At 35.2% G+C, this 15,429-nt stretch overlaps 2 protein-coding genes across 11 annotated transcripts in view; one reads left to right on the forward strand and one right to left on the reverse strand.

Annotated features, from left to right (window-relative positions):
• The window catches only part of usp (retinoid X receptor ultraspiracle), a 45,455-nt gene extending 34,608 nt beyond the window's left edge, over positions 1-10,847 (forward strand). For 9 of the 10 annotated variants that reach the window (XM_076689930.1, XM_034324758.2, XM_034324698.2 and 6 more), the window contains 3 exons: positions 2,514-2,820; positions 4,843-5,168; positions 5,655-10,847. In XM_076689930.1, coding sequence (XP_076546045.1) covers positions 2,514-2,820; positions 4,843-5,168; positions 5,655-5,928 — 907 coding nt within the window. In that variant the 3' untranslated portion in view covers positions 5,929-10,847. The remainder of the gene's footprint in view (positions 1-2,513; positions 2,821-4,842; positions 5,169-5,654) is intronic. The other variant, XM_034324742.2, reaches the window with a different exon arrangement.
• Tctp (translationally controlled tumor protein) lies at positions 10,399-12,435 on the reverse strand. Its single transcript, XM_034324912.2, has 5 exons — positions 12,280-12,435; positions 11,701-11,771; positions 11,449-11,636; positions 11,111-11,379; positions 10,399-10,847 (listed from the first exon to the last, which is right to left on the reverse strand). Exons 1-4 carry the CDS (start codon positions 12,305-12,307, stop codon positions 11,148-11,150), a joined length of 519 nt encoding a protein of 172 aa, XP_034180803.1. The 5' UTR covers positions 12,308-12,435; the 3' UTR covers positions 10,399-10,847; positions 11,111-11,147.
• Positions 12,436-15,429: the final 2,994 nt, after the last annotated feature.

Genomic DNA, 15,429 nt, shown 5'->3' on the forward strand with positions numbered 1-15,429 from the left:
GTTAGTTCATTCCCCATTATGACCCAGGCGGCGTATAGCAACAACCGATAGATGCGTTGTGTGCAGTTGCATTCGCGTTGCATCAGAGTTAACCTTGGACTTGCCGTGAATTGCAACTCGTGAGGTTAGGACGACTAGCCAGCCGTAGTTCCTGCGGGAAACGGGGACGAAGAGGGACCGTCTTGTTGGCTGTGCGCAGCTACTTTGCTCTCTAGTGGCAGCTAATTAAGCAATCAGGGTCATTATCAGGGCCCTTGTCAGATAGCAGCTGCAACAGGCGAACACGATTTGTTTCGCACGCGTCGAAAAGACCATCGCTTATTCGATTTTCATCTTAAGGGGGATAATTAATCTAACGCAAAATTCTTTTAACCCTTTAACTGCGTGCGGGTACTTTTAGCACAGCTGATTACATTCTAATTTAATTACATTCTAATTTAAGTTATATTACTGAAGTGATGTTCTATTTTAAAAGATTTTTTCTTTATTGTATTTATTTTACTTTTATTTTAATGGCATAGAAGCCACAGCCGCTATTTGATTAATATCAAATTTTTATTCGATTAATAGCAAAATCCATTTGATTAATTGCAAAAATTAACAGACCCGCCTCTGGCTGTGTTTATAAACCACACCCGCAGTTAAAGGGTGAAATTAAAGAGGAAAAAGATTTTTTTTTTAATTGTATTTATTTTATTTTTATTTTAGTGGTATACAAGCCACAGCCGCTATTTGATTAATATCAAATTTTTATTCGATTAATAACAAAATCCATTTGATTAATTGCAAAAATTAACATACCCGCCTCTGGCTGTGTTTATAAACCACACCCGCAGTTAAAGGGTGAAATTAAAGAGGAAAAAGATTTTTTTTTTTAATTGTAATTATTTTATTTTTATTTTAGTGGTATAGAAGCCACAGCCGCTATTTCATTAATATCAAATTTTTATTCGATTAATAGCAAAATCCATTTGATTAATAGCAAAAATTAACACACCCGCAGTTAAAGGGTTAAATTAACCTTCTCCTTCGGAAGGTGACGCTAAGTGGAAGAACAAAGATCAAAGAGTATATATCGTGGGTGCCATTCATTATTTCGTATTGTCGGTAGCCAAAAACCGAAGGTCTTTTCGTGTTTTCAATAATGAAACTTGGCTCGAAGAAAGGAGAGTCTGCCTCTGTATACGCGTGTCACGCGTCAGCCATATGTATTTGTATGTCGTGTAAACGAAAGCGAGATCAAACGACTCGCACGGTGGTCCAGAAACTTCATCTCTTTATGCTGCATCCTCCATCGATGCCTTGGAATAATTGCAATTTAAGTCTAAATAAATGCACCGATCCAATATTTAGATTACCAAGGAGATCAGAAGCACATCTCTTCGTCGTTCTCTTTTCGGTAAACTCTCCCGATGGGTCATAGTTTTGGGAGGGGGGGTTCGTTTTTAATTCAAGTCTAATTAAATGCACCGATCAAAGATTTAGATTATCAAGAATCAGAAGCAAATCTTTTCGGCGGCGTTCTCTTTTCGGTAAACTCTCCCGATGGGTCATAGTTTTAGGAGGGGGGGTTCGTTTTTAAAATTTGGATCCCATCCAAAAAAACCAGCGACATTCCGCGAGGAATTTATTTCCGTTGCAGCGCGATATTTTCGCGACGGATCGGTGCTCCTGTTCGATAACGTCCCGCGTTTCTCTTCGAACCAAACAGATTTTCTACCTTCGTGGATAGATCCCCTTTGTTTTCGTTCGTAAATTCGCGAAGAGAAACGATACGACACGGTAATCTCGTGGATCTCAGCGAACATCAAAATAATCGACCTTCGCGAAAAATAGCGGGGATGGAAATCGTAACCGTGCGAGAGTTTATAAGGGATAGCGAAAGGAGATGGTGCGTTAGTTGACCCCCATGGTCCCAGCAAATTTTTACCCCATGGAATCGATAGAATAGGCCGCCAAGATGATCTGTACCAAGTTTTATCCAAATCTATTAATGGGAAGATGGTCAAAATGGCACCCAAAGTTGACCATTTTAACACGGGGCTTTATGGGAAGTGATCGAAATCGTGCTTTGGCATCCTAGTTTCCGGATATGTTAAACTAGACGATAATACCTTTCAAATGAGCCCATGAGCATCGAAATCGTGAAACGGGAACTTGGTCAAAGAAAATCTTCAAAGTCGATTTCTGACCAAATTACTCTGCGGATTTTGACCAAGTTCCCGTTTCACGATTTTGATGCTCATGGGCTCATTTGAAAGGTATTATCGTCTAGTTTAACATATCCGGAAACTAGGATGCCAAACACACCCCATAAAGCCCCATGTTAAAATGGTCAACTTTGGGTGCCATTTTGACCATGTTCCCATTAATAGATTTGGATAAAACTCGATACAGATCATCTTGGCGGCCTATTCTATGGATTCCATGGGGTAAAAATTTGCCGGGACCATGGGGGTCAACTAACGTATTGGGGATAGCGAACGAGAAATGAAACGTTTATTTCTCCTCAGCTGCGAGGGCTGCAAAGGATTCTTCAAGAGGACCGTCCGCAAAGACCTGTCGTACGCCTGCCGCGAAGAAAAGTCCTGCATCATCGACAAACGACAGAGAAATCGATGCCAGTATTGTAGATACCAGAAATGCCTGGCTATGGGCATGAAAAGGGAAGCCGTGCAAGAGGAACGTCAACGTACCAAGGAGAGAGATCAGAGCGAGGTGGAAAGTACGAGCAGCTTGCACTCGGACATGCCCATCGAACGTATCCTAGAGGCTGAGAAACGGGTCGAATGCAAAATGGAACAGCAGGGAAATTACGAGGTAAATACAGTGGGTGTGAAAAGTGTTTGGACACCGTTTAAAGCGGACTACCTCATTTTTTTTTAATAGTTACCTGTTACGTTCTTACAAAAATCGAGATTTTCGGAAATTTTAATTACAGGTAGGTCTTGATTAATGCGAGTAATAAATTCCAGGAGTTGTTCGCATTATTTGAATTCGTACTATTCGAATAACGGAATACCTCATTTTAAAAAAAATCATGACCTGTTACGTTCTTACAAAAATCGAGATTTTCGGAAATTTTAATAACAGGTAGGTCTTGACTAATGCGAGTAATAAATCCCAGAAATTGTTGGCATTATTTGAATTCGTACTATTCGAATAATAGAATACCTCATCTTAAAAAAATCGTGACCTGTTACGTTTTTAGATGAAAAATCGAGATTTTCGAAAATTTTAATTACAGGTAGGTCTTGATTAATGCGAGTAATAAATCCCAGAAATTGTTGGCATTATTTGAATTCGTACTATTCGAATAATAGAATACCTCATCTTAAAAAAAATCGTGACCTGTTACGTTTTTAGATGAAAAATCGAGATTTTCGAAAATTTTAATTACAGGTAGGTCTTGATTAATGCGAGTAATAAATCCCAGAAATTGTTGGCATTATTTGAATTCGTACTATTCGAATAACGGAATACCTCATTTTAAAAAAAATCATGACCTGTTACGTTCTTACAAAAATCGAGATTTTTGGAAATTTTAATAACAGGTAGGTCTTGATTAATGCGAGTAATAAATCCCAGAAATTGTTGGCATTATTTGAATTCGTACTATTCGAATAATAGAATACCTCATCTTAAAAAAAATCGGGACCTGTTACGTTTTTAGATGAAAAATCGAGATTTTCGGAAATTTTAATTATAGGTAGATCTTGATTAATGCGAGTAATAAATCCCAGAAATTGTTGGCATTATTTGAATTTGTACTCTTCTAATAACAGAATACCTCATTTAAAAAAATCGTGACCTGTTACGTTCTTAGACGAAAAATCGAGATTTTCTTAGTAAATTAATTTGTATAATTTCTCAAAAAACCTCAAGTCATTTGTTCCAATTTTAACACTGAGCGCCACGTCACCCACATATGGGTGACGCCTGAATTTCAATAGGAATCCATCACTCATATTATTAGAAATTCTTTGACTTACTTAATTGGAAATACTTGTATCAGATACTTGAAATTGTGGATAAAAATATAATGAAATATTTTCAAGATAATATCCATAAAATTTGTGAAGACAAAAGTAATACTTAATGGAATTCTCAATGGTTTTAGCGTGGCAGTCAAAGAGTTAAATGAGGTATTCTTTTTTAAACAGTGTCCAAACACTTTTTACACTCACTGTATATTGAAAAAAAGAAATAGAAGAAGGTTCGATCATTTAATATTTATTAATTTCTCAAAGTTCATTCATTTATTTCGAGGGTCCTTTTTCGCATACACGACTGGTAAAGTCACATTTTTTTTCTTTTTACTCGGTTTATTAATTTGCTGCAATGGACATCATCGAGAAGACAGCTTTGGACAATATACAGCTGTGTCTCGCGACGAAATCAATTTATTTGTCATTGGGCCTGGACGAGTGATTGAATTAAACTCGTTTGAGACGTCCATTAATATTGTTTCATCGTCAGAGGGAATTAAAAGAAAAAAAGAAAGGAATCGATCGAGTTGTGTATGTTTCTATAAATAACTGCTGGAAATAATTATTTCGAGTAGTCAGGCGTTTCACGTTAGAATAATTGTAACGGAGCAAGAACGGTCTCTGATAGAAATTAGAAAACTTTCGTCCGGGTACGCCATTCTGCGAATCAATCCACAGCAGCCAGCAGCAGCAACCATAATTTTGTTAGCTTTTCTTGTCGCTTGTCTGTCTTTGTACGTAAGCAATAACAGCAGCAGCAGCAACTGTGATGATTCTTGTGGAATGGCGTGCGTTAGTACTGTTTTCCACGAAACGCTCCTTCAATTAATTCGGCATCTCTTGTAATGCACAGAATGCAGTGTCGCAAATTTGCAACGCCACGAACAAACAGCTGTTCCAGCTGGTAGCATGGGCGAAACACATCCCACATTTTACGTCGTTGCCACTGGAGGATCAGGTACTTCTGCTCAGGGCCGGCTGGAACGAGTTGCTGATAGCCTCCTTTTCCCACCGTTCCATCGACGTGAAGGACGGTATCGTGCTGGCCACTGGGATCACTGTTCATCGAAACTCGGCGCAGCAGGCTGGCGTGGGCACGATATTCGACAGAGTGCTATCAGAACTTGTGTCGAAAATGCGTGAAATGAAAATGGACAGGACCGAGCTTGGCTGTCTTAGGTTGGTACTCCAAAAAAAAAGTATAAGCCATCAACTGAATAAATTAAAAAATTTAATATAGAATTCATTAGCTCTAAGGATCAGAGTAGAAGGAGGAGCCTCTCAGCGTTGGCTTTTAATTTTTGGGAAATTTAGAAAAAATCACTTTGCCTTAAGCCTAAGTGCACACTCCTGTACACTTGTTCCTGAAGTTCCTGTGAAATTAATTAAATAAAAACTTTTTGTTCAATATAGAAGAAATATTTTTAAAAAAGGTTTTATAAAAGTAAAAAGTTATAGTAGAATTTTAAGAAATAATATGTGAAATCAATTTTAAAATTTTTATAAATAAAGTAAAGTTTTGTACCTTTTGTATCAGGGTTGATTTACAAATTTTTAATTAGTTAAATATCTCAATTATTCAATTTTAGTGATATCTAGTTTTTTAAAAATTAAATTAGGTCTAATCCTGCACAGCTGAAAAGATGAATGAATTTTTCTGAGTAGATCCATCATACTGTTTAACCCCGAGGTCCGGGGGTTGAAATCCATCCAGGAGGTAACCTTGCTCCGCGAGAAGATCTACGCAGCCCTGGAGGGTTACTGTCGCGTCGCCTGGCCCGACGATCCTGGCAGATTCGCGAAACTTCTGCTACGCTTGCCAGCGATCCGATCGATCGGTCTTAAATGCCTGGAACACCTGTTCTTCTTCAAGATGATCGGCGACGTACCGATCGACGACTTCCTGGTGGAGATGCTGGAATCACGATCAGATCCTTAGGAACAAAAGGTGTGCCGCGTTCTGGGGCACACCGACCTATAAGAGCGAGAGAGAGAGAGAGAGAGAGAGAGAGAGAGAGAGAACCGGAAGGACACGTGTCACATGTACCATCATCATCAAAAGAAAAAAAAAGAAAATAAGAATTTCTTATCGGTATTCCGATGCCCTCCTCGTCGAGATCGTTCGACAATTGTCACGCGTTCACCCGAGGTGGAATTTACTTACTCCTCTCTTCTTCTTCACCTTTTTATTTATGTCTCTTCGTTAGTGCATTCTTCTGTCCGACGTAAAGGAGGTGGTCACTGGTGATCCGATTCGTATCGAGAGCACATGGAAAGTCGCAACGATTACACTCGCAGAATCAAATAACGACACACCGGCTGCAGTTTCATACCGGGGGAATATCGCTGCAATACGTTGCAGTGACATTCCTCATTAGAAGCGTGTTTGATTGCTGATCATCACTTTGCATCCACGTTGAACTGTACACTCCTCACAGCCACGTGGAAGTTCCTAAGACACTGTTCTCCTCCTCATTTTTGTTGTATTTACACGTTACGCCTCTGCCACTGACGAGTTGGTTTCTATCTGCTTCTGCAGTCTTTTGAAATAAAATTGTGTACAGATAGGGGCCTTGCGATTATTTTCACACGGTGGTCAACGCGGATGCAACATTACATAATATTCAGATTACACGTTCTCGGGTATTTTTACATTCCAACTTTGCCTCGATTCGGATCGTTATTTGGAGAGAGCCACGGTATAAATAAAATATATACATACATGCATAAAACGGAAGCGTTTTACACGTGTGCACTATGATAATTTATTGTTTTGTATTTTAGAGTATAGAGAAAGAGATAAACTTACTAATTCATTATTAACTAAATATATTATGAATAAGCTCTTTTTATATGTGTATAAGAAGAGCCATGTGTATGTACACGTACGTACAGCTTATGTCTGTAATGAAAGGCGGAAACCATAACTGTTGGAGAACATGCGAACAGAGAATATTTACATTCAAGGTATCGTAAATTCTTGATACGCTGTTAAAAGATACTGACATATATGAACAATTTTTATCAACTCAAATTTCTGTGCTGTTTATTTTTTTTCTTGTGTCTCTTGATTTTAATTTTACGTCGCTATGTGCGATAGCGACTGAGATGTAATTTGATATTTCTACATTTTATCAAAGATTTTATTTACTTCAAAAAAAAAAAAATGTTTGAAGGAACATTTCAGCGCGCTATAAAACGCGAGAGCTTTTAAAACAACTTCAAAGAGATGCTTACGAGATGTATGGTCTATCCTTCTAAACCTAGAAATATATCTAAGAATTAATTGATTCAGGACAGGAATAAGATAGAAACCTTACCGTTGTTGTTAGTAATTTACAGAACCTTTTTTATGATTTGAGCTGAAGGATATAAGGAAACAGCACTGTTATACGTTCGCTATAATAATTCATCTTTCATTTAGATCTATGGAATTTAAATTGTGATTATTAGATACTTATTTAAGCGATCGTAAAATCTAAATTCGTGGCAATAAATTATCAAATTTTATAGTTTATCACCGCGCTTTATCGGTAAGTTTAAATATAAAATATTAGAAAAATATATATTTTATATAATCTGTTGAATTTCGGTGCATTATTGTAGAAATTTATTTGTATATTATTCTTTTTTAGTAAACTATTTCGAGAAATTTATTATCTAAATTAGAAAATGAACAATTTATCTCTTCTTAGTGTCCTTCAGTTTTAGTCATCTATATAAGTGACTCTATAGCACCCTTAGCAATTGTAAGAAACGATCATACTTACTTCGATGATATAAATTATGATAATATTATATATTATTAAACATATTTCTATTTTTGCGTGAATGCTTACGATTGTTAGTTGTTGGTTATTGTTATCTATTTGATGAGAGTTTTTAATGTTATGCATACCATGAGAAAAAGAACACATTAAATTTCCCGATTTTTTTTTTGTAACACTACTGGAGTTGCTATTCATTTCAAACGCCTGGTATACGATTATCGTTTCAAACGCAGGACAAAGTTTTAATGATTACACAATTCAATTTTCTACTATTCTGAATGATTTGTAACCAATTCAAAGCCAAATGATATAATTTATAATACTTTATAAGATGATAAGAAAGTGGTATTTTGTAATCTTTCAAATTATTTTGTTAATAATTGTTCTTCTTTTTCTTTATACTTATTCTGATGCTATAATATCTTGACCAAAATTACCTCTGAACAAAACGCGTTATGCGGTCACACCTCATCTAATTCCTTAAATATATAGATAAATATATATAGATATATATATATATGTAATATGAAAGAAGAAAATAAACAGTCAAAAAATATTAGGATTGGAGGGGCGTGAATGCTTGGCTACCTGTGAATGAAGTTTCATATAAAAATATATAAATGTTAAAATGATGATATCTATTACATACATATAATATATGATTATATAAGCAGAACTCTTTCACAAAATAATAATGAGAACCTCAGTAGTGGTCAGTAGAATAACAAAGATAATGGCAGGAATTAAGAAATATGATCATATTATATTTAAGGTAAGGAGATTCAAAAGTGTTGACACTTTGGAATGTATTTAAAAGTCTACTAAATAACAGCATGCTTCTTTCCGAAGCAATGATATTCAAGAACAATGAATTGTATACACGATTGTAATTGATGTAAACTTAATGCTTTTGCCATACTTCTTTGAACTATCATAGAAATGGTACAATGCTCAAATTATATGTAGTAACGTTTTACTTAGTAACAATGTCCTAGAATGGAAGAATAGGGTGCGTTGTAAACTTTCTGTACGATCCAACACGTTAGAACGAATGAAGATCTATAATTGTTTATATGCTATATTTTTCATCCTCATATAGTACTTATGAAATTTTTCGCTCTACGTATTTTAAATCGTTTATATTTTGTATTTTATATTTTTCTATTCGTTCCAGCTTTTTAAACTAAATATGTACATTATTGTTGAATTGAAAATTTGTTATAATATTTCATCGCCGTTTTCTAGAAGTACCGAATAGGTTTCACGCACCCGTTCTACATAGATCAGTACAAATAAGTTTATATTAATAGTAATGAATAAAATAATCGTTTGAGATACATCCCACTTAAACAGTAGAAGGTTTCCTATTAAATATCGTACCTTCGATGATGATCTAAGCTAAAAGCCAGATTACTAAAATTCTTCTGTGTGTATAAATGTTGTGAACTTTTATGTATTGATAAATGCTACATGAATAACACATTAACTCATACGACTGCCATTACAATTAACTATTTTTTGGTATATTAACGTGGCCCAATATTCCATGTTTGATCTTTCTTCCTTCAAATTAAAATGACAAAAAATTCTCGTCAACTTGTTAAATCATTTTATTGAGTAGATTTTTTATAATTTCATTGTAAATCAATGGAGGTCACCATTGCGCAAAACCTTGTAGTTTTAAGGATGTTAGTAAACTGCAAATTGCTTATCTCATTAGAAGAAGTAATTTAAAAAATGGATAGTAATGAATAGCTCTCTTAACATTTTATTACAGAAACAATTATTGTACTCGCAGCTTAAAGGTGTTTGTGAATACTAATTTCTAACACGTTGTTTTGAAAATAACTTTCATTTTTATTGCTGAATAACCAGTAACAATATGGTTGTGCTAATTCAGGCAATGTTTCTCTGTGTAAATAAACTATGTCTGTATGTAGTATGTTAAAGGCATACAATGTATATAGAAAAATATATGTATGTATAGACTTGCAATTCATCTTTTACTACCTTTAAGCTGTAACCATTGTTTCATGACTTACTATTGTGTAGTTCTCTTTACTAAACCATGTGTATGCATATCTATACATTTACAAACGTAAATGTTCCAACATACACATAAAAATTCTTACATCATTGAAATACGCTTTTGTATGTGTAAACGTGACACTTTTTCAGGTAATGGCATGAGACAAACTGGAATACAAAGAATTCTGCATTGGATCGGTAACTATTTTATAATAAATAAGAGTAATATATTCTCAAAAGGATGTCTAATAATGATGGATATACAAATTATATAAACATAGAAGGCAGAGAAAAATAAAATGTACGAGAGAATGACAGATGAGAGAGCGAGATTGTTAGTGAAACAGAATGCGAAGAAGTCGTATTATTGTACTTGTAAAACAGTATGATTAATACTGATCTCTGACTGAAGAGATAATGTACGATCTTGCGCCAAGAGATAAATCGTCTATTCTGACTTGTCTAAATATAATATTTTTATGAAGTCAAAACAACTGGATTATATTATACCCTATATTTTTTTCTCGCAATTTTGGTGTTTTATCCCTGTCATTCATATCGAGATACTTATAATTTACGAATTAGGTGATTGAAAATAAAAACATGGATCATAAGCGGTACTTAAGAAAACACACTTTTATTCATGATGGACATTATACAGAGTATGTTTCCGATATTATTCACTGATATTCTTATGAATAATAATAATTATACATATTTTTGATACTTCCATTGCTGCAAAGTTCTTTCCCCATCTTCCATTTTTTCGTTTGTTATTAAATTAAATGTTCGGATTGTGTTGAATAAAAAATAAAGTAGAAAACTATTACAAATGTCACAGTGAATCAAATACCGACACAGTGAAGAGATAATTTGTCTTTTATCATTTTCCCTTTAGTTATTCTATATGTACAATTAATTATTTGTTCCTTTTTTTCTGTTAATTATTTAAACGAATAATTTAACTACAATATAAAATGAGATTGGAAGTAGAACCGTGTTTTTGTTTAACTAAATTCCACAGCTTTTCAGCATGTATACAGTCTTGATTCGAGTTCATCTGAAAAGTGTACAAAATAGAATTTTATTCCTCTATGCATTTATTTGGCTGAATGTCGCGATTCGTTATTAGAATGTCTGGTTTAAAATAGACGCTATGTACAAAGAGCATACTACAGCGGGAATCTGTTCACCAATTTTAATCTAACATGTTTGTGCAATGCCATATACACATAATGTATAAGGCATGAATTTACATGTACATATTTAATTTGAAATACGGATATTAATGTATGTAGTGCAAGTAATAAATATAAAACTCACAATATCTTTCCACAATTTGTTGAATATCTAAAATTATTTAGAATTTTTCTTCTTCAAGACCATGCTTGAAGAGCATGAGTACAGGCACAGATTCACCATCGATATCACGATATTCCATCAATGCAACAATACCATCAATGTCCATAGATTCACCAGTGAAGAACTGTAAGTCTTTGAAACGACTTAATATGTCTTTCATAACTTTGTTGGTATTGGTTTTGAATACTTCTACTTGATCAGGAGCTTTTTCTTCCAGTCTTGCTACTAATCTGTAAAGATGTACATTAGAAAAAATTCTTTTACGCATCCTAAACAATTGTAATAACTTAAATATTTACTTTTTCATGTAATCCTTTAAGTATAAGGTATAAGACTTTTTGTCTGCAAAAGCAAAAGTCTCTTGAAGCCGGTGATTTAAGACTACATCAACACCAGATTCTACTGCTTCATCTGTGCCTTCATCTGCTTCCTCACTGGAAGGGTTAAATCCAGCTATTTCTATATCACCAGCTTTACGAGTGACCAACTAATAATCATTAAAATGTTAATCATTAACTTGGGTTTTCTCAATATCATTCATAAATACATACCCTGCCATATACTTCATATAGAACATCATCAATCAATTTCATTTTGTAGGTATCTGAGAACATCTCATCACCTGAAATATAATATTAAATTTGTTTACACATTCAATTTTACTCCAATTTCACCATTTTATGCAACTTTGAAAACTGCAGTGTGAAATTCAATTATTCTAAGTTTCAATAAAATGTTTATTGAAAATGACATTGGATATTCTTCATCAGTAATATCTTTTGTCTGATTCTAGGAAGGGCATTATTCTAAATTATCTTACAATTACAGTTAATCATTATGAGCATATGGAGAGGTTATAAATCAGAAAGTTAAATATTCAAGTAGTATAATGATTTTATAACACATAGTTGATTCAGAGTCATATTTTGCAGTATCTCATCAAACGGGATTGTTAAAATTATTAGGAGAAAATTGTTTACAGTTATTACGGTAAAAATTTAAGTCCTCATGATAGAAACGTCACTGTTCAGCTGCCTTCAACGAAGCATAATATTTTATTTCTTAATATAACAAAAATTGTGAAAATACTAGTTAAGCGTGTTGTCTAAACATATCTTGAATTTACATACCAGTAAAAATATCCTTGTAAATCCTCATGGTGGAAGATGGAGAAAGATTTAATTACAGCTAAACTAAATAAGACTCAGTCACCCTCAACGAGCGAACCGGAAGAGAGCGCAGGTATTTGAAGGTGTAGCCAACCTTATTACAATTTTATCCCTGCCAACATAAATATCTAAAAATAATTGCAATAAAAAATATATTAATTATATTTACAAATATGTTTATTACATTCAAATTAGGAAAAGAATGTTTGATACGCTATACTCTATGTTTTAAGTCTAGTCTAACAATACACTTTTCTCGTAAACAATTACATACAAACAGGAATGGCAGCCTGTTTTGGGGTAAAATGTTCGTATTTCTTTATGAACAGTTTTCATTTTTAGTTCTAACAAATTTCAGTTACATACAGTCAGAGCTAAAGATATTAGGTCGACGCGCAGAGAGTCACCGAGGTCCCTCACACCAAGATGATATTTGGCGGCGCGCAGAAAGCGTCAGCGGGGTCCCTGACACCCCAAGATGATATTTGGCGACGAACAGAAAGCGTCAGCGGGGTCCCTGACATCTTAGATCATATTAGGTCGACGCGCAGAGTCACCGGGGTCCTTGACACCCCAAGATGATATTTGGCGACGCACAGAAAACGTCAGCGGGGTCCCTGACATCCTAGATCATATTAGGTCGACGCGTAGAGTCACCGGGGTTCCTGACACCTCAAAATGATATTTTGTCGTGCAGGAATCACGGGGTTCCTGACACTCCAGATATCAGGTCTGTACGCAGAGAGCGCTACCGATGCAGCGGGGCCCTTGGCACCCCGAATGCCACAATGTCGATATGCAAACTCAGGTCAGTATCTTACTATAGTTTCATCTACATCCCTTACATCCCGGCTTTCCTTATATCCTTGCATCCCTTACATCTCTGCATTCTTTACATCCCTGCGTCCCTCACAACCCCGTATGCCTAACATTCCTTTATCCTTTACACCTTTCTGTCCCTTACACCCTTCAATCTTTTACATCTTCCTATCTCTTAAATGTCTGTTCCTCTTACAACCCTGCTTTCCTTAGAGCCCTGCATCTCACAACCCATTCAATTCCCTACAATCCTTTTATGACTTACATCCTAGAAATGACGGATTTGGCGGTCGTAACAGCGCCCTCTAGTGGCGAACAAAGGAACTAAAGCACGAATAAATTTAGCGCCCCCTGGAGGACAAAATTCGAACTAAATTTCCCCCGAAAAAACAGCGCCCCTGGCGACAAGAAAAGGAACTAAGGCACGAGTGAATTTAGCGCCCCCTGGCGGACAAAATTCGAACTAAATTTTCCCCGAAAAACAGCGCCCTCTTGTGGCGAAAATCTGAACCAAATTTTTCATGAGAAACAGCGCTCCTTAGCAGACAAAGGGATATAAAGAAAGCCGGAATGAGGAGATGTAGAGAAATAAGGGATGCAGGCATGTAAGGGATGCAGGGATGTAAAGGATGCGTAGTTGGAAGGGACGCAGAAATGTTGAGGGACGCGGGGGTATGAGGAATACAGGGATATAAATGATGCAGGAATATAAGGGATATAGAGATGTAAGGGATGTAGAGATGTAAGGGATGCAGAGATATAAACGAAGCAGTGATATAAGGAATGCAGGGATATCAGAAATGCTGGGATGTAAGGGATGCAGAGTTGTAAGGTATGAAGGAATACAAGGGATTCAGAGATACAAGGAATACGGGGATACAGGGATTTATGGGTATTCCCCGCGAGGCCCACGGAAAGAATGAAAAAATAAATAACTACGAAGGGAGGCCTTTGACCATAAAGAGGAATACAATAATAAATAACTGGGTAGGATGGTCTCCGCATGTTTCATGAAGAGGAATAAAATAATAATGATAAAATAATTAATAACTGAGAAGGGTGGGCTGTGGCCAATAAAGAGGGGTAAAATAGTAAATAGTTGGAAAAAATGAGCTGTGGCCCATAAGGAGGGATAAAATATTAAACAAAAAGGATGGTCGGTCAAGGACCAGAAGGGGGATAAAATTATAAATTTTATCCCTCTTTGATACGCTTATTTAATAAGCAAAAATAATAAAGTAAATTGAATAAACTCCGAAAGGAAATGATAGGTACGCGTATGTTTGACGAGTTGATCCGTACCCCTCGGTGGTCGCTGTAAGACTGAGGAAGGTCGCACCTCGTAGGTCAAATTTATAAGCACACATAAAGTGAACTTTTCGACGAGGTCGCCATAACAGCAGTAGTTACGGTCAACGCTTACGGTCGACCTGTTTCTCGTGTACGTTTTGCGAGTATGTTCCTTCCTTCTATGCCAAGTTATCAGGCTTAAATTTTAAAGTAGAAACCTAATTTTTACACATTGCTTTAATGTTATATTTAGCAAAAATGTTTCTCTATCGTGTGATATAATTAGATTTTCTCCTAGATTGTTAGTTTTTGAAATATAATAAAAAATATCAGCCGACGTTGGTGCGATTTAGGCGTATCTTCCACTTCCATTATTATTTAAACATATTTACACGTCTATAATGTAATAACAATTTATATCATTCATTCGGTAGATTCCACAGAATTATTACATGAAAAAAGAACCTGAATATCTGCTACTGTAAAAGCATAAATCAATTCCAAAGTTGAATAATTGCAATTTCTGTTTAACATTGATTATTTCGAAAACTATAAAAGTTAGATGAAAATGGTTTAGAAATTCGGATTCGGCATAAAAAAATCTATAAGAATCGCTCATTAAAAATTACTAAATCAATTAACTAGCGCAATTTATCAAACGTTGTTGTAGGTGGACGATTTTCACTGCGAGATTCACTTCGGACATGTTTCTATTTGCAATGCTATATCTCGATTATTATTCAACAGAATCTTTTGCTTTTCGAGTATATTATGTAGTTATTTATGTAGAATAATTTACTATGCGTAATCATTGTATTCTATTTATATTTATTGTTTTAATTAGACTAATATACGCTCCGTTGCGGGTGGACGATTTTCATTGTAAGTGACTGTACCTGATGACTGAACTCTAATGGGCTTTATGTAGCCCGAAGAGGTTTTCTTCTTTAATAAAAAAAAAGAAAAAAATTATTTAACGATGGCGTTTATAAATTACGAATA

This window comes from Osmia lignaria, chromosome 9 (genome assembly GCF_051020975.1).
Source record: "Osmia lignaria lignaria isolate PbOS001 chromosome 9, iyOsmLign1, whole genome shotgun sequence".
NCBI lineage: Eukaryota > Metazoa > Arthropoda > Insecta > Hymenoptera > Megachilidae > Osmia > Osmia lignaria.